General features: G+C 35.4%; 1 protein-coding gene across 1 annotated transcript in view; it reads left to right on the plus strand.

The window, feature by feature from the left end:
* Positions 1-933: 933 nt before the first annotated feature.
* The window catches only part of LOC124161960 (dynein axonemal heavy chain 1-like), a 347,859-nt gene continuing 329,606 nt past the window's right edge, over positions 934-19,186 (plus strand). The window contains exons 1-3 of the mRNA XM_046538240.1: positions 934-1,076; positions 1,615-2,011; positions 8,785-9,025. Coding sequence (XP_046394196.1) covers positions 967-1,076; positions 1,615-2,011; positions 8,785-9,025 — 748 coding nt within the window. The 5' untranslated portion in view covers positions 934-966. The remainder of the gene's footprint in view (positions 1,077-1,614; positions 2,012-8,784; positions 9,026-19,186) is intronic.

Below are 19,186 nucleotides of genomic sequence, written 5' to 3' on the forward strand. Positions count from 1 at the left end.
AATTTGAGATAGCTTTTTTTTATCAACAAATTTATGCACATTCCTGCAGTCATATATCCCAAAATATTTCCATGTGTTATCTCTTTATGCTCATACACATTTTTGATCGTTTATTTTTCTTTTCCCTTTCCATCGACGGAATTCCATTGTACTTCACGAAAAAGTTTTCGTCATCCTTCACATAACCTTGCTACTCTCAAAATGTATTCCTAAACCTCTCCCATTTCGCTGACCATATGATTCTCTGTCGGTACTCCTAAACTTGTATCGGATTTATTGGCTTCGTGACTATCTTTGCCTAGGCTACCCTTTAGTATTTCTGGAGGAAGCACCTCACAAGAAATTAGGCAATTTTACCAATTTTGTTCTTACTCCTCTTGCCTTTAATTTGTCCAGTGCGTATGATCCTTAGGGTATTGCTACAAAACTTCCTCCGAACACCTCATCCTATCATCTCTCTGTGCGTCAAGGAAAATAATCAAAGTTTCGCTAAAAGAAATAATTTAGTGAGTGATACTGTTTTAAACTTATTATTGTAAAGATGTAAGAAGATCTAGTGATTGAAATGTCACAGCGTGGTAATTGCAATAAGTAATAGTCAAGTGAAATATCCGTGATGTTCTTATATCTTCCGAAAATTAGGTCAGAGTTAGAAACATTTAATCTCTTAAGCATGAGTTAGTTTCTTATTGAATGTATCAATGTTCATTGTAACTAGTTTGGCGTTCACAATGAATGTTTTAATTACTGACTGCCCCTTTGGTGTATTAAAATTGTGACAATTCCGTCAAAGAATGCTGAAGATTTCTTGTGATCTTTACGTAAAATATATATAATATTTGGTATGCATTTTGTATGTATTATGTCTTTTATTCAAACTGTCTAAATTCGCAATTAAGGTTTCCGGTCTCTCTTTCTCAGTGCTATGAAATTCTTCGAGACTCTCTGTCATTACTAAAAGGTGAAATGTCCCCTAGTGGTGCTCCGTATGAAACAGTTCACTCTTACGTTCTAAATCCCAAGTCTATTACAATGGGCCAACTATACGGAGAATATGATCTTCAAACACATGAGTGGTAAGTGAAAATTTCCCTAATTTAATTCTTTATTAAACATTAATCTGGCTTAACTTGACTTATTATTAACCAGTCCAATTCAAGATAGCCCTACAGTCACTGCACAAGCCGCGAATCCATCTTGAAATCGATTTTTGAGAATATGCGATTACTTATACCTCTCAATATCCAAAACTAACTTCCTTGCTTATGGATAATGTAAAGGAAAAATAGCTTTTATCAACTAATGGCAATGCCTGGTCGATTGACGGCAATACGCATTTGTGAAAAAACTTACGTTCTTTTCAATTCTCTGCTCCGCAATTATTCCAAGATAATTCAATTGAAGTAATTATGAATTAAAGTTTATGCATTTGACTGTTTGTTATTTTCCCCAAACTTCACGACTAAATCACGTTAATTGTTTTCTTCTTAGCATATATCTTATTCTCATATCAAAATTTTATTTTTGGATTAGTAGTGGCCATGTATTATGTTTTATACTTATTTTTTAACTGCCATATAATTAGTAAAAGCAATTTATTTAAATATTTTATAGGACCGATGGAATTTTGTCATCACTAGTGCGTCAGGGTGCGGCTCTGGCGGCAGGAGGTGGGGAGATAATTGATGAAGAAGGTTTTACGGCCAGAGCTCCAGATGGAAGCATCTTGACAGCAGAACCTGATCCAGATCATCGCTGGTATGTTTTCGATGGTCCGGTCGATGCCGTGTGGATAGAGAACATGAATACAGTTTTGGATGACAACAAGAAACTCTGCCTCAGCTCCGGGGAAATAATGAAGCTGGCACCGACAATGACGATGATGTTTGAAGTTGCAGACTTGGCGGTTGCTTCTCCAGCTACCGTTTCGCGTTGCGGTATGGTGTACTTGGAACCAGGAGTTCTTGGACTTTCGCCCTTCGTCACATGCTGGTTGAAACGTCTTCCAGAGGTAAGGAAGTGACACGACGGGACGCAATTATTATGCACCCTGGGGATGAATCGGTTGTTTTTTGAATGATTGGATGCTATCACCTTTTGCGTAATTATTTGAAGATTTTAGAATATTTTAGTTAATGATGTCGATGGCGTTGTGCAATGTCTTATTCGTATCTCACTTCTGGAATTGTGCGTAGTAAGTAAAGTCTATAGTTTATAACTCAATCCGGAGAGTCCTCCTTGGAAGTATTCAGGTGTTAATTTTATTGTCATCCTATTTTTTCCCTATTTAAGGGAGAAAAAAAGTTTTACGAGACATAAGGAGACAATTTTTCCAAAAGTTATAGCTGCATGTCAAAGCAATTTTAAATTTATATTTCCTTGATCTTGAGTGTTTCGTATCTATTTTTTTTTTCAAAAGTGTATTTTTTCCGTAAAAGAAGGTTTAGGTGGATTGATGTGGCTGATATTTCACTCCACGTTATGGTCCGATAGTTGCATTCTCAAAAAGAAAAATTGAGCTTTTGTAAGATTTTTTTGCACGTGTTTAAATTTAAATACGTATTTACAAATATTATGATTTATAGTACATACTCTTACAGCCTTTCCTCGAATAAAGGGTCGAGGTTCAATAATTTAGAATGTCTATTAAGCTTGGCAAGCGATAGTATTTCAGAATTTCGTACAATTTTACGTCGCAATTGCGGCAAAACAACAGCGCTCAATTATGTTGCACTAAAGCAAATTAGTTCCAAAAAGCTTTTATTGTAATTAGTGACACTGAATGAAAAAGAATTTCCTCAGTTGTCGTTCTTGAAAGTGAAAACTCCGGCCATTCAATTTGGAAAAAGCGAGCTCAGGTTCTCTCTGAGTGAGAAACGTCAAATATTGCTTGCTTTGGATAGGATCTTCATCTTTAGTGCTATTTTCTACTGAAATTTCGGAGCAGGCAGCGCTTTAGTAGGCAGTAATAGTCGATGGTAGGTTAGAATTGTTATTCAATCTCATCAGTTAAAAAATATTTTCCCGTTATTAAATTCATTTCAATATGAGGTATGAATTCTAGGCGGAAATCGAAGAAAAGTAACCGGAAAACCATCCCTTTCATCCGTATACAGATATATCTTTCAATTTTAATATGCACCTGCGTTTAGTCGTAGTTTAATTTAGTAAACCATATAGTCTCAGCAAAAACATGAATTGACGTTTCGATGATTTTGCATCTCTTACCTGAATGCTTACTTTTAGCACTTATTTTAAGAACAAAAACTTCGCTCAGTTTCACGATTTATTTTTATGTTTATCATGCGTAATAGTGTCAATATTTGTGTCCTGGGTAATTAAACCGATCGTTGACTTGCAGCTTTTCATGCTCCTTGGCGAGAAGCTTTAGCTATCTAGCTGCATTCCATTTGAGCGTATATCATTATTTACCGGCTGTACATTTGGCTCTTATCTATCGAGTCTGCATGTTTGGAATCGTTTTTCATGTTTTAGATTCCCATTTACCCCTCAAAGCTACGTAAAATCCAATGTATTTACTCGCCATATAAGGTTCAGTGGCTGATATTTACTCTAGGTGTTCGAGTGGGATTCAGTTTTAATAATCCTGAAACATATTGACAGTTAGTTGAGCATGTTAATTATTGATTAACACGTTGAAAGTAAGCTTTAATCGGGAAAATACTGATATTTCATGTCGCAATAGATAAACTCGCGTGGGGATTTATGTGGACTCTTATCACGTGTTTATTTCACTAGCTCTAAGCGGTCTATTACATTATTTTATCGAAAAAAAAATCATAATGCACCGTTTATGTGAAGTGTTACTATTCTGTACGTTGCCTAAGATACGAACTTTACGAATGATTTAAAGAAATGGTTAGATATTTTGAATTATTTTCGTATCCGTTTAAGGCCATTAGGTATAAATTAAATTCAGTAAATTCACCAGCTTTTTCGTATTATAAATAGTTGATATTTTGAAAAAAATATTTTTCAAGCCTATCTCCAGTTAAAAGATAAATTAAGATTCAATTCGTTGGCAATTCTCTAAGTGGAAATGTGACAAATTTTTCGTCGGTTTTGATTTCCAGACGATAATAGAATATTTTTTACCCTATAGAGGAATTAATTCACAATTTTAGATGAACTACATCTTCTGATAATTTTTGTATTGCGAGGGTTTTTTCTGGCTCATTGTGTTCCAAATTAAGAAAATGGAAAAAAAGGAAGTCGTCTCTCGCTGGTTGCCTCGTCGATCAAATGTTTTTCCGCCACTTTTGATTGTGGCTCTCCCCGGGAGGCCTCGGTGTATTTCCAGCATTCTCGTGAAAGAAAAGCTCAAGCTTTTGAGGACCGAGGAAAGAAAAGGCGCGGAGAGAGACATTTTGAGTTCACTGAATATCGTGACAAACTCCGCCGCAAAAGCCTGAGCCGAAACTCTATTGGCGTTCGCTTGTCGTTGTTATGTCGGGTAGGGTTAAAATAAATGTTTCCCATTGAATTTCCAAGCGGTTCTGGCCCTCTTGCACTTCATACCCACCCTTACTCCATCGGCTTTAATGGATTGCTGGGCGAATTTCCGACCGTGCCCCCTCCCGGCTTCGAGCAGTCGAAACCCCCTCCCCCCTTCCTCCCCCCGTAGCCTCCTTCCGTCGTCCGCAACAACGGTTTCCCCCTCGTAGCCTCTCCCACCCCCACGTGTCAGCGACGTCCCCTCACCCATTCCCGACGGCATATTGGATCTCGCTCTACATACCAGCAGCATCCACTCTAATACATTGCGCTGCCTGCCTTTTGGCCGCACAGCTTGTTGCTAGGCTAAGCCAATCCAACGCTTTCATTGAACATTTTTTCCCGACGAATTACAAGCGGCCTCCATTTGTAGTTTCCATGATCTTAATTACCCTTTGCGGGAATATATTTTTTTTTAAATTTGCCTCCTTTGGCAAAAAGGTCTGTTCAGTAATTTCTGTTATGTATTTTCAAGAGGCATAAACTGAGCCATTTTCTATGAACTCTGGTGTAGAGATATTTAATTTTTTTTCAGGAATCGTAGGTACTAGTTGAAAGCATGGTGGTGAATACTTGTTGTACGGGCTGTTTAAAAGTTATAATGACACGGATTATCTATTTGTATCCCTTCGGTAAGTCCCCAACTTGGAAGAGTCCTGGTTCAGCCATTAAAGAAAATTCTGTGTTGGTATTTGGTTTGCCAGAGAAAAATATCGTCACAATGCAGCTGACAGTATGTCAGTTGCGTTTCCTTTTGCCTATGATGGTGAGATTTATAGATATCAAGGTGCCTGGCTATCTTTCTTTCGTGCTTGCGAATATTTTACTATTTGCTCTTTTATTGTGAACACTGTTCCTCCAAATGATGAATGTGCCCTCATTTTGGCGAGTATTTAGCGGCTGAAAGACATAGTTGTATCTTTTTATAGAATTATGCTCACAAAAATGTATCTATGCGTCATAGGCTTCGGCGCGGCACTTGCTTACATATTTTGCTGATATTATGCATATCGAAGGACGATCATGTTATTAAGATATATTTCGCAGAGTATAAAATTGTCAAAACCTTCCTTATTGAATTATTTTTCGTTGATGATTGGCATTGTGCTCTATATTTGAATTAAAAATTGAATCGTCTATCAACTTCGCAATTTTCCCTTCGCTTGATTCCATTAATTGCATTTTTCATATTTTAGGTGTTTTGGTATTCAGCCGAAATGAGAGTTTAACGGTAGTTATCACATACGAAAATAAGGAAAATATTGAAGCTCAAAAACACAAAATTTCAGCTGTAGTACAAAGGTGCTAGTATGCATGTTTAGTTGATCAACTGGGATATTGTTACTTTTTGGCTTTTACTAAATATTTGGTTATAGATAATGTGTAGCTGTGCTGGAATTAACCCCCGATTAAGCACTCTCTTTAAAATTGCATAACGGATATTTTTACGGCGGAGCGATGATACGGAAGGAGAAAATATTAGGGCTTTTTGTTGGCACCTGACTCATGATATTTAGCTCATTGCAAGAATTTTTAATTTCATTGGTAACGAGTGGGGACCAAAGGTTAATGCAGGTGAAAATGGCTCACGTTTTCAGAAGCCTTTGAAATCACTTGCGAGTTTTGAATGGATTTTCCTAATTATTTGTAATTCAAAAGCAGATTGATTACTGTGAACCCTGATATTTGAGTAATGCTAGAAAAAGTTCATAATTATTTGCTGAAAGTGTTGTGCCTGTCTTTATTTTTGTTATATTCTCTTCTACATTTGCGCCAAATTACGTGGTCTACGAATGGTCATAAAATTACAATAGTTAAACATAAAATTAGAGAATAAATTTACATTTATGCATTAGGTAGATGTATTATTGTTTGTCCTATCATGAAGGTATTTTCTTCTCGTGGCGAGTCATTGGAAAAGTTTAAGCACGACAACACAATTGGGATGCTTCAGCATCCGTTGCAGGTTTAGATTTAACCGCGTGGATCGCGCTAACTCATAAAATTAGTGAAATTATCAGTGAAATAATTATGAATATAGTTTAACACTATTGCTTTTTTTAACTGATATAATAAAGATTATCCATTTAGTTTAAATATAACTTAGCTAAATTTCCTCAAAGCCAGTTTAAAGATGCTTCTCTGCTCGTTAAAGAATATTTTTAAGAGTTGTGTGACATCTCGATCCTGTTTCTTCGGTTTAAAACGCCAAAATACATGAAATTGTAAATTAATGGGGTTTGAAATGATAATTGCTTTAATTCGAAGTTTATGAAGGCTATGGGTAGGTATTGATGGAACGCCTTTTTTATTCTAAGAATCATATGTAAAAAAGGTATTCTTTAGTAAGTTGGTGGTATTTTCTTCTAATTTTCAAGTTGCGAGCTCAATTTGTTTCTCTGTTGCGCATATATTATCAATGAACAATGAGTTAACAGATTTTTTAAAGTTTATTTTAATTTAATAACACAGTGGATTATTTTTCTGTAGGAATATTGCAAGAACCCGATTCTATTCTCTAGAGCGGAAATAGGGAGGTCACAGTATGGTCGCGATTTCTCTCTCACTTAGCTTTAACGCAAAGTTTTTAACGCATAAGTTGGGTGACATTTTTGGACCATTACAATACTGCATTATATGCATATCGCAGGTACTAATAGGCTATCAGGTAATGCTTTTGAAAAATTATCTTCTTTTTGCACCACTTGTGATTTCAAGTTGAGAAGGCTGTGACCCTACGAAGCCATTAGAGGAGCTTTGTTGAAGCTTTGTTCATCGTCATTATTCAGTGCTCTGCCATTCAGCCGGTCGTTGGCGTTCTCTTCCTACAGTTTACTTTCCAGGGCCAGCCTCTTCAATTTGCCATTTCATGCCTTGCCCATTGAAATCTTTGTGTGCCTCAGTCCCATTCCGCTGCTTTCATCGAATTCCTCCTCTACAGATGTCGTCAATATTATTTCTTGCCTCAAAAAGTGGTAAACCCAATTAATTAGGGTTTTTAAAAAATCGCCTCCATGAATTTATCAGTTTGAGGCAAAATTTTATGAAACAGTGTGTTACGAAATGGTAGAAGTTTTTTTCGTATATTTCCGATGAAAATAATTGAACGACTAGTTTCAAATCTCATTATGTTATTACCAGTGCCAATAATTATATCAGTTTCTGAAGACGACGCAATTAGGATCTAAAATAATTATTCAGTAAGGTTATTTTAAGAAGACATGAAACAGCCTCCGAGTCGGTAAGCATGTTTAGCATCTTCATTTTTGGAAATAAAAATTATCTCTAAATATGCTATCAAATTAATTTTTTCAATGTTTACAAATGTTAATAGGAGAGGTGAACCATTTGAAATTTATTCTATAGCGAAAAAAGCATAAATTCTCAGTACTTTGATATCGGTGACCCAGTATATACGTTGATCTTGTATTGCGTATACTACAGTATGTAATACGCTCGCTCTAAGTGATCCATCGTTCGACGATCGTTCACTCGCAACACTGGAGGAAGAGGCAATTTATCTCAGGCCTTAGTGGTAGGAGTCGAGGGGCTTCACCGGAACTGCTGACTATAAAGCCGTCTGATTTGAACACTAGCGCTCGTATCGGCTATATAAACTCAGGAAGTCATCTAATCAATGTATGCAAGGCCTTTTAGATAAACCCTTCTAATCAAATCTGAGGAAAATTTAATGCTGGAAATTATGCCATCCCATCCGTTATGACCTTCCTTATTCGACTAATGCGTGATACGCTCTTAATCTTATTTATCAAGTACGTTGGATAGCATCAAGTGTGTACTTTCAGTCAATGCATGTTAATTGCTCATGCGCACGGTTTGGAACATAAAACACTAGCGTAGGCAACGCTGCCTAATGATAGCGATCGACGTTTTAAAACCTGCGGAGTTAAGTCAGCGATTGTGTGTTTGGAAGAATGGAAGAGTTGTGCGGAATGTACAAATTATTTTACTTTCTATGAAATACAATATCACTTGTCACGTCCAATGAGCCTTTGCAGTTGAACTTTGTCTTGTCTACGCGTTTAAATATTACTTTGTCTTTATCGCCTAACTTTGAGTATTTTCATTGCCTTTGCTCATCCGATGTTGCTGAATTCAATTTCATTTTTGGTATAAGGTAAGTTATCCCCTTACTCTTATCATTTCAATTTAATATCATTAATTCTTGGAATCATAAAGAAGTTTCTGTATATTTTTGTGCATCATTTGGTTTATTCCTATTTAATTAAATATAAATTTGTTTTGAAGCTGGCGGAGCCGTACAAAGAGAATTTCCTGGCGCTGTTCGAGAGGTATTTGTACCCATCCGTGGAAATGGTTGGTGTAAAGGAAGGAGAGAAAGGAGAGGGAGTCTACATTTCGGAAATTGTTCCCACAATGTCGTCTGCCTTAGTTATGTCACACCTGCGTTTGCTTGACATTAGATTGAAGCCTTTGACAGGGGCAGATAACAAGCCGCCGCCAAGGAAGCCCTTTTTGGACTTGATGCGTAAGTAAAATGCCAGCCATGAGCTGTGTGCTTTCTTCCGTGAGCATTTACCTTCGTTATTAGAATTCAGTCATCAGTTAATGCGATACAAATTAGCGCGCTTAAGCGCGTTCATGCTTAATGTATGGCTATGAATATTATGGGCTATTGTAGAGTAATTATATCTTGTAATACGGATATGTGTGCGAGATTTATGAATTTTGAAGCCTTGTCAATTTGGTAGGAGTTATCGAATTAAGTCTTGAGGATAACTTTTAATATTTATAAAGTCCCGTTGCGTTACGCTCTGTGCTGATTGTGATTTCATTTCTTTGTATAAATGTTCTCTCATCACATGTAGATACTGTAACCATTATGTAAGCTTCCTTAATAATTAAATTTAATATTTTATTCCAAAACTTGTTTAAAATATTTTGAAGAATCAGTGGTAGGAATATCTAATTTCCACATTATGCATAATGGTAACTCATATTTTATTTTATAGAGCTTCTCCAAATTGTTTGATGGATTTTCAAAGTTTCAACGATCTTTTGGCTATTTTTAGCGTTGTCCTAATCCATGAGGCTGGCTTGAATGAATGAATAATTATTTTTGTGCGTTTCCTTATATTAAGAGCCTGGTTTACGCCACCATTGACTGTTAATTAAGGTATAAATTCTTCCTTCAAAATATTAAACACGTAATCATCTCCGACGATGTTGCCCGAAATATTATTTCATGATATAATGAATATAATATTTCGAAACAGCGTATTTTTTCAGGTCTGTATGCACATTTTAATGGATAAAGTTGTTGTGGCAAGTAGTAATATAAAATCCATTATTATTACTTTCTATTCTGCCATCAATAGTTTTAAATATGAATTTGATGCATTTTAGCGTTTAGAAATGTATACTGTGAACTTTAAAGACTCCTTAGATGATTTATTTTAATTTCGTTTTAGAATTGGAGTGCAACTGGTGTGAATTATTACCATCTTATTTCGGGTTTACATGTAAATGAAGTTTGGAGAGTGGGTTTACCTTTCAGCCTTCATTATGTGGAGGGGGGGCAGTCGTAAGCCTAAACTGTGCAGACGGCCTGAAGGCTACCCTACTTTAACCGTTAATGGACTTTAATTGCCTTGCCGCTCTGCAGTGTTGAGAGTAATGACCTTGTTTTTTTCCGTTTTGTGTCAAGGAAATATCCTGAACTGGAAAGAATCAGAAAAAATTCCTTCATTTTTAAATCACTGAAGTAGTTGTTGAAGCTAAGTGGGGCTATGTGAACCAACAATTTGTGCTCTTCTTTTGGTTGTTTTCTGGATAAGTTCCGCGTTATTTTTTTTTAATGGAATTAAGCTAGTGTTTCAACTCAGAATAAATAACTACTCCGCGAAGTATTTCATAGTGTCACATGCTATGGCATTTTATGACACCTCTATTGTTTCGCTTGATAAAAGCGTAGGTATTTGAGGAAAACGTGTTGAATTAAGGGATCCCAGGGTCTCCTTAAAACGTATAGATCAGTACTTAAATAACGGTATATTCAGTTACAATATCGCTAGTTGAACGCGAATAAAAATTTTGTAGCATACTACAAATATCATCATGAATAGTTATTGCTGATCCTAGAATTACAAATATTCCTTATGGTTGTCCTGTTAAATGCAATTGACATGGCATTCATCGTTATTGCATTTTAAGTATCACGAGGTTGAATCGTCCATAGATACGAGGCAGCGTTAACTTATTTCGATTAGTGAACTGGTACGGCATATAACTCTCTATGGAGTGGTTAATAATTTTATATAATAAAGTGGCTGTGCTTGGCAAAATCTAGAGTCGAAAATATTGCTAGATATGAGCAGTTCTGTATTTAAAAGTTCGTGAGGGAAGGAATCAAAACGGAGTATTCTATTTAAATTAAATTTCATAGGGTTTTCTAAAAATATTGCCTTTAAAAGGGTTTGTGGCGGTAAAACAATTGCGGATTGAATCGTATCGAAATGGAACAGAACAAATCAGAACAGTTCTTGAATTTGATTGCTCGTTTTGACTGGAATTGATTGAGGAATAACTTCTTAAATTTCCTTGAAACGATTTCAAATTCCTTATGTATCTAATATCTATGTGTGCAGTATGTGTGTATGTAATATATTACTCTCTTACTATGGATGGAAAATCTCAGGAATTAAAAAAAACTCACACAATTTTAAGCTATGCAATAAACATATAATTGGTAGAGAATTCAAAGAATAATGTAATCACTCGTTTAACAATTCGATTTCTTAGGTATAGCTTTAAATTTTTAACCTGAATGTTATCAGTATCATTATGTCATTTAAAATAACAGTCAATTGTTTTATCGTTACAATCGAAAGTTTGTGTGTGCATGCTGGATTCACTGCGTATTGGGGATAAATTTCGTTTTGTTTTTTCTAGACTCTGCTCAAAGAAGTTTCTCAGTTTAATAATATGAAGAAATCATATGATTTTTTAATGCAACTTTTATCACTTCTGAATAGACAGATAATCAATATTTGTTTTTAATATCCGTAAAGTTGAAAGAAATATATTTTTGTATTATGGTTGTATTTTTTCGTTTTTGATTCACTTACTTTAAAAGTGTTATATTTTTTCATTTCAATTAAAAATGAATATTAAATGTATTAGCTATAAATTTAAATATCTCCAGAGGTAATTTAATTTTTCTTGTTGAATCCAGTGAGCAGGATCTAATGAAAGAAGTTTCTCAAATACCCGCATGATGTCTCCATTAGAAGTGATTGATAGGCTACATGGCACTAAGCAGCTTAGCACCCAAGGTGCCAAAAACTAATTCCCAAGTCTGATTTAGCCACCCAAGGCACGTACTGCCTCAGGAAACCATGAATTGGCCTTTTACTCATCAAAAGCATGCATATGATTTCTTCACAATCATATCCTAATTATAATAAAGTCTAGTTTAATAATGCTTAAGTTATAGTTATGATACCTTTTTAAATTACCTTTAAGTCTAAAATGACCATCTCACGTATGGACTTGGAAATGATTTTAACGATTTTTATTTCGACAGATCGTACTTTCCGCGATAATTTAAACCGAATAATTAGGCCACAATTTGATCCTCGGCATTTTTCATTCGTTTACAGAAATAGGTGAGTCAGCACGAAGTGGACATTTTTTATTTTGCGAATTATACTACGGCATTTTTTTGAAATACTTGCCATAACTATGCAACAATTATTTAATACTCATGCATTTTGGGTTAACCTTTTATTAGGCAATGGAATATTTTAGACTCTTTCTTCATTTTGTCGGAGCGAAGGAAATTAATAATAGTTGGAGAATTGCCTGTAGTGAAAATTCTAATTGTTCTTGCCTGATTCTAATGTAAGCAAAACTCAAAAAAAGGTTTTCATGTATCTCTATATAACCACATCTTAATTTCAGCTTCAGTTTTAAACACGTAGTGTACGTGAACCATTTCATTTAATCATATTCGTTTATATTTTTAAATGTAAAATACTATACATCATATACAAAATTAAAATTTTTCCATTCCATCAAGAGAGATGTAAAAAATCTCTACTCTTGAAGAGATGGGAAACAGGAATAAAAATGACAATATCCTTCTTAGTATTTATTACAAATATGAAGATCGTGTACCGGTAATCAAGTTTCAACTAACCGTGAATCAAGTTTAGTCCTGAATTTGGATATAAACAACTTTTTGTCCATTTAATGAGGAGCATAAAATGCTCAGGAAGAATTTGACATGAAGTGAATTTTATTTTTCTGCAGAGGGATCAATAGAAGATTTAAAAAAATGTGTTTTTTTTTGTCGTGTAAGTTTCAGTTTAAAAAAAAGCCGTGAATGGCATGCCGTGAAAATAATTAAAATATCATTCGCTCTTGGCCGAATTCAGCTGGACTACGCTATTGCCACAGAAGCACAGCTGAATCTAAATAAATATTTTTTTACGGAAAAGAGTGTTCTTATATATCCGCGTTTAGTTTCTATATTTACCAGCGGCATATAACATGTGCAATGTGAAATTTGCTGTCGCATTGCGTTAAATTAGTTCTCATTTCACTCTGTAAGTGCATAAAAACTTCCTAGAATATCATTAGCTCGGTAGTTTTTTACATGATAGTGAGGGATTTTCAATGAAACCGAAACGATTTTATGTGACTTTGTCTGGATTATCATTATTGAATTTTGCTCTAGCTCATCATAAGCTTAAGTACGATGGAAATGTGGTAATTTTTATTAATGTTCACCAGTTTAATTGGAATTCTTTTAAATAGCATGGAATTGTATCAGTTGAAATTTTTAGTAAATGAATTACTGTACGCGAACGTGTGCAATGAATCCGTATCATGACCTTTATATTAATCGCTGTATTTTCTTTCCCGCACCCTTTCATAAAATATTTTGAGTGATTAACTTCGTGAACATGTGTAATGATTTCATATCATTACCTTCATGTTGATCGCTAGCTTTCCTGCACCCTCCCTTTTATAAGGAAAAGAAGTTTTTTTCCATATGCCACTAATCCCACTCACCTATTGTCAGCGGCGTAGACATTGTTGTCATATGTTCACAAAGCTCCTCGGCGGTGCCTCTAATTAATCTCCACCCACGCTAGGGTAATCGTTGATGCGTGGGAAGTCTTTCCAGATTAATACTATTTTTGTGACGCATTTTTCTACACTCTGATATCTTTTTGGTGAAATAATTAGATTATGATGAAGAGATTTCTGTATTGGAAATATAATTATGAAGATTAACATACTTTAGTGCTTCATTATTAGTTTAGCGATATAACAAAATTTGTAACAATTAATTTGAAAGTGTATTTAAGTGTTTCAATGTTTTCTCGAGATTGATTATTGTGTGAACATTTTCCTACCGAACATGAATTGTACAGAATATTTTTATTCTTGTCCCCACCTTTTGTTTAACCTGTATAAACTGACGCTGTTCACTTAAATTCGTGGTACAGGGACACCGAAAATTGTGGCTGTATTGAAAACTTGGAAAAGGTCGTCTTGGTTTGTTCTTTGAAGACCGCTATCGCCGATATTTAGGCCTTTCAGAACGAGTATCTTTAATGAGAGTAGCTTTTTCGGGATATTTTTGCGTGGAAGCTAGTTGGCATTCAGCATTCTGTGTCGAATTCAGTGACGTACTTTTGCTTTACGTGGTTGTGGCTTGCTTCTTCCTTATTACAACGTTATTCCTATCGTATGAATTATTCCTCTCCGAGCAAGTGAGAATTCACGTACTCTTGGCTGGAATTATTGCTCCAAATTTCGTTTGCGGCACACTTTACGCATTTATCTCGTTCATTTCATGCCGTATGACAAGTTGCCATGTCCTGAAAATGTCCAAATGAATATTGAATGCCATATGCTGCTTCTTTACGCTCCTAAGATTAATGTTTGTAAGTGAATGAAGTAGAAATCGGAGAGCTTGTTTTTTGCCTTTCTCTTATCAAACAATTATAAAAACAACTAAAACGATCATGAATAAAAACTTGCAAATCATTTAGATTTATGAATTGTTATCTTCATTCATGCCGTATTCTGTTTGTTAATTTCAATTCAATAATGGCACTGAACAATTACGCATTCATATAATTTTTATCGTAAATTTTGAATGCAGCTTTTTAAATTAGTTTTTAGCTATGCATGTGTAAAAAGTATTTATACAATAATAGGCTTAGTACCATAGCTTAAGTAATGCCGTATCAGGATGTAAATTTTCCTTCCCATATCATTTCGTTGGTAAAAATCAAGAAATTTATCTTCGTCAGTTGCTTGGTTATTGGATTGTTTACTTTTGGTGTACCTTTGAAGATTTTGTTCCACCATCTTGACTTATTTACAAGTTTTGTCTCTTTAGGATTCACGCGTTGTACGTTCCAAAAATCTGTTATAAGTGCTCTCAAGAAGATTTCTCTTGACCTCGATGTGAGAGATGCTTTGATTTTACGAATGCATTTTGACATCACATGCGGTTTTCATCGCTATCGCAGGCTCTCGTCGATTTGAAAATGTTTGATTTGGCTGTAATAGTGGTATTACAAATGTAAGAGATCTTTTAACAAAGGTTGCAGATCTTTTTGTTAAGGCAGACCTGAATGTTCATGTTAATTGAGTATTTTCTACTTTGGATGTTAAAGATGTGATTTATTCCCTACTTTACTTTGTGTTTTCCGCTAGCGACACCTATCCTGGAATGCATAAATATTCAAAAATATCCTATAACTCTTATCTCTTCTGCTTCAGATATTTTTAATTGAATTTATCCTCCGTTCAAATATTGCGACAGAACGCACATAGCTTATACTCACCGACCGTTTCCAATTTTAATGTTGATGTACGAATAAATGTCAAATCCGCAGAAACTCTGCGTAAGGTAAAGCCTTATTAAATGAGTGTCGGGTGAATATGAGGGAAGTTCATAGTATGTAGCAGGAGCAGGCCGTATTTTTTGAGTATATTAAATTTGTTACCGTTGAACGTTATGTTGTACCTGGCGCTGAAGGTATTACATTGAGAAAAGTTCTGTTAATATGTTTTCATTTGGTAGAGAAAATTACGCTCCTTTTTCATCTTAAACATATTATTCAACCGCACTGCATCAAATGTATGTGGAATGTTTTGATTTTAAGTGTTCCTTCAAAGTTTATTCGTATCTAATTAATTATTTTTGGTTCAATCGACCTATGGACCAGGTACTGGGGATGGTAGGTAATATCAACGACTTCGATTTTATTTGCTTGTATTTTTTGCAATACCTGCTAGTTCATTTATAACCATTATCAATACCTTGTTGATCTCATACGCCAATCATAAAGCTTTCTCTATTATTTTGCGTTGGTAAATGCTTTGATTGGCTTTAATTTGTATCATCTTTATTTAAAATTTCATCCCATTGACAGTTCCATACATTATTTATAAACTGTGATTGCTATTGTTGAGATTTTTTTCCTGATGGTCCTTTGTAAGTTCTATCCTCCTTTTCAATGCCCATATTTCTCTGAAATATATTGTTCATAGTTCCTTATTTTAACCGAATTGCTACTTTTAATTAATCATAAGAAGCAGTAGCTGGTGCATTAATTAATATAGGCGTTTCCTGGAAAAGTTTTTTTTACGAAGTGTGCTTCGTAAATAACCCATTCCGATGTATTAATTTTCTCGGGAATGATATTATGGTCGTAACTCCACAATAAAACACGTTTCCTAATAAATATTTTACGCACTTCGGACTCAGGGAATCTTGTATGAGTGTTGTGGGCCTATTGCATATGATAGTAGTAGTATTATCTATGTCTTTTAATCGCACATCATGGTCATCCGAAACACCGTTTTTGAATTCTTGAGCTGCTTTGATGAAGATGGCAGCGCGAATTACGAACTACGCGTCTTCCCTTAAAAAAAAACTGGGAGCGCTTTCGTATGTTCAATAATACACAGAGTTTACTTTCTTTAGGTCCTCTTGGTTTTCTGAATTGGGTCGTATTCTTGGCATTCAAGTATTTTCAGTAGAATGGGCAATATATTTCTCTTGATGAGGCTATTATTATACCGTATATTTTCTTTACCTTTGATCTTAGCTTTTAAAAAGCGTAAGCTCCAATATAGTAGTGCTGTAATGCCCACGAAATATTTTCCTTATTCTTTATCTTTATATTTCGAAATTTTCTCTCGGGAATCGCTTTGAACGTTAGAATCCACTTAGTGAATGATTCCTGGCTATATTATAAAATCTTTGGAAAAAGGTGTTTCGTGTGTGCCGATTTTTTTGTAATATCATTTCAATGTTTTTACCATATTTATATCATTTTGCATTTCGCCTTCCGGTTTACTTTTACTTAAGTTTATGATCTCTACGTATAAATCTCGATTATCTCTTTTAAATCCAGAATTTAGTTTTTAATTATAAGCAGAAACACATCTGAAAATATTCCACAACTATTTGAGTCGACCAATCCTATAACATATTCATGCCATGATCTGGGGGACTCATGGGTATATATAGTATGAATTTAAAAAGAATAGCTTGCGCAGGTAAAATAATTGTGGAACACTACAATATCCAGAATACTCGAGTATCTATAAAAATATAGTATCTGGTTTAATTATGCGGATGTTGAATTTTGCAAATGAAATTGAAGCTTGGTTTTCTTCCTCAGATGAATTTTCTCGCAACGGCTTATTTCGACTCGTCGGTGTACCTCAGTTTGGGTATCCTCAGGTATCAAGATTTCGTAAATTTATATCATGGAGGGACTTGAGTGTAGCAAAGGGTATTTCGTTTCTATATCCCGTACTGAAAGGACGTGCGCCCTTGACCCTCCCACCCCCCTCATCACCTGATGCCTTACTCTTTCCTCAATTCACCTCGCTCAAACTTAAGCCTGCTCTGAATAGGTGAGGTTGGGACTCTCCCGAGGCAACCACAGGCGTATGATACTACATATTCAAGGTAGGGGGGGGGGGCAGTTCCTTTCCCTGGGCCCCCCTTGGAATCGAAGGCTTCGCCCGATATCCATACCCAGGGCCTTTCTATCTGTAGCCCGACGCTTTACCGCTGGAACACCATGCTCCCTAACTTAATCATGAACTCATGAGAAAGACCCTCGCCAAGTCAATCAACTCTCCATCTGTACTCTTGCGGTTTTCCTTCGACTCATACTTCTACTACTACTAGTTAACCCAGCCCTGAATTTATTCCTCTTCTCAATATCTGCTACCCTCGGCTTTCCCTGTATTCGTATTCCATCCGTCATGACTCACTGTTCTCCTTGGCTTTTGCCTCTCCTGCATGCCCCTTTCCCACTAAAGCCCCTTCAATGTAAATGCACAAGGAAAAAATTATAAGAATAGATGAACTTTAGGATCGAACAGCTTTTCCAAGACGTTTATGAAGAGATGAATCTGTAAAAGAAAACCAGGAAACTTTCATTTTTGTAATAGTGGATTAAAAAGTGTTCAATTAACTGTAATGGCATTCCACCAATCGAAGAAGTACATCTATTAAAAAATTGACCGTACGTCTCTTACGGTGTGAGGTGGTGTGGAGATTTGGATGTGAAAACTTTTGAACCTTCAAGGTTGAAATATCCCTCCATTGCTCCAGTCCAATAATTAGGATGAATTTGTACTTCTCCCGTGTCGAGTTCATATCATCAAAACATACCATTCTCCTTACACTCAGTCCATCTAGCTTCTCATAATTTTGTAGAAACTTTTATGTTTCGCTTCGTATCCTATCAATTGGACTCCTTTAAGTTCAAAGTCTGAATATGGGGATCGGATGTCAAAGTTGAGCTTTGAAAATCATACCCTATCTGTTGTTTCGCTAATGAGCGGGTGTGTTATAAAGGCTAAGCTGATTTCTAAGGGACCTCCTCAAATCAAATTATTTATCATTCCATACGGAAAAATATCTTTTTTCTCCTTACGTGTTCACTGATCAAAAGATTTTAAAGTGACTACGAATAAACTTAGAATCGGAATAGCAAAGTATCAATTTTCTTTTGAATCGGTGTAAATAGGACTTGTAGAAGAGCATTGTGTAAGTTTGGAGTGATATACCTACCTCTAAAGGAATCTTAAATGTCGTGATAACCCTTTTTTCCCGTTGCGTTTATCCTGTGAAGATTTTTTTTTCTTATAGCAGGAGAGTTAACTTTGGAATGTGTATCTGTATTGGTCCCTTCCGTAGTACTCATTAATTCAAATACTTTGATGCTTCCTTTACTTCGTATAAACATCACCACGGCCACCATCTGTATTTCCCGATAACTTGTTTCCAAAAGACCGTCTTCCTTCTCCGCAAGCGAAAGATCGTATTTCCTCTCTTTACACACCTCTTCGAGAACCTTGTTTGATCTCTCTCTAGCCTTATCTTCTTCCTTCTCCTTATACGTATCCTGAAGTAGCAGGCTTTTCTCGTCCTCTTTAATTATGTAATTTCTCCATGTCATGCATATATTTTACGCTCTTCTAGAAAATTTTATTTTTATTATTGCTCAAAGTCTAATATATCTACCTAAATCCAATTTGATGACTGCTGTTTAGCCTAATTCTATTCTTTCTTATCATTGTGGCTATCGTCGAATATTTAATGCATAATATACATCCCCTTAATTTTACATGC

Source organism: Ischnura elegans, chromosome 7 (assembly GCF_921293095.1).
Source record: "Ischnura elegans chromosome 7, ioIscEleg1.1, whole genome shotgun sequence".
Classification (NCBI taxonomy): Eukaryota; Metazoa; Arthropoda; class Insecta; order Odonata; family Coenagrionidae; genus Ischnura; species Ischnura elegans.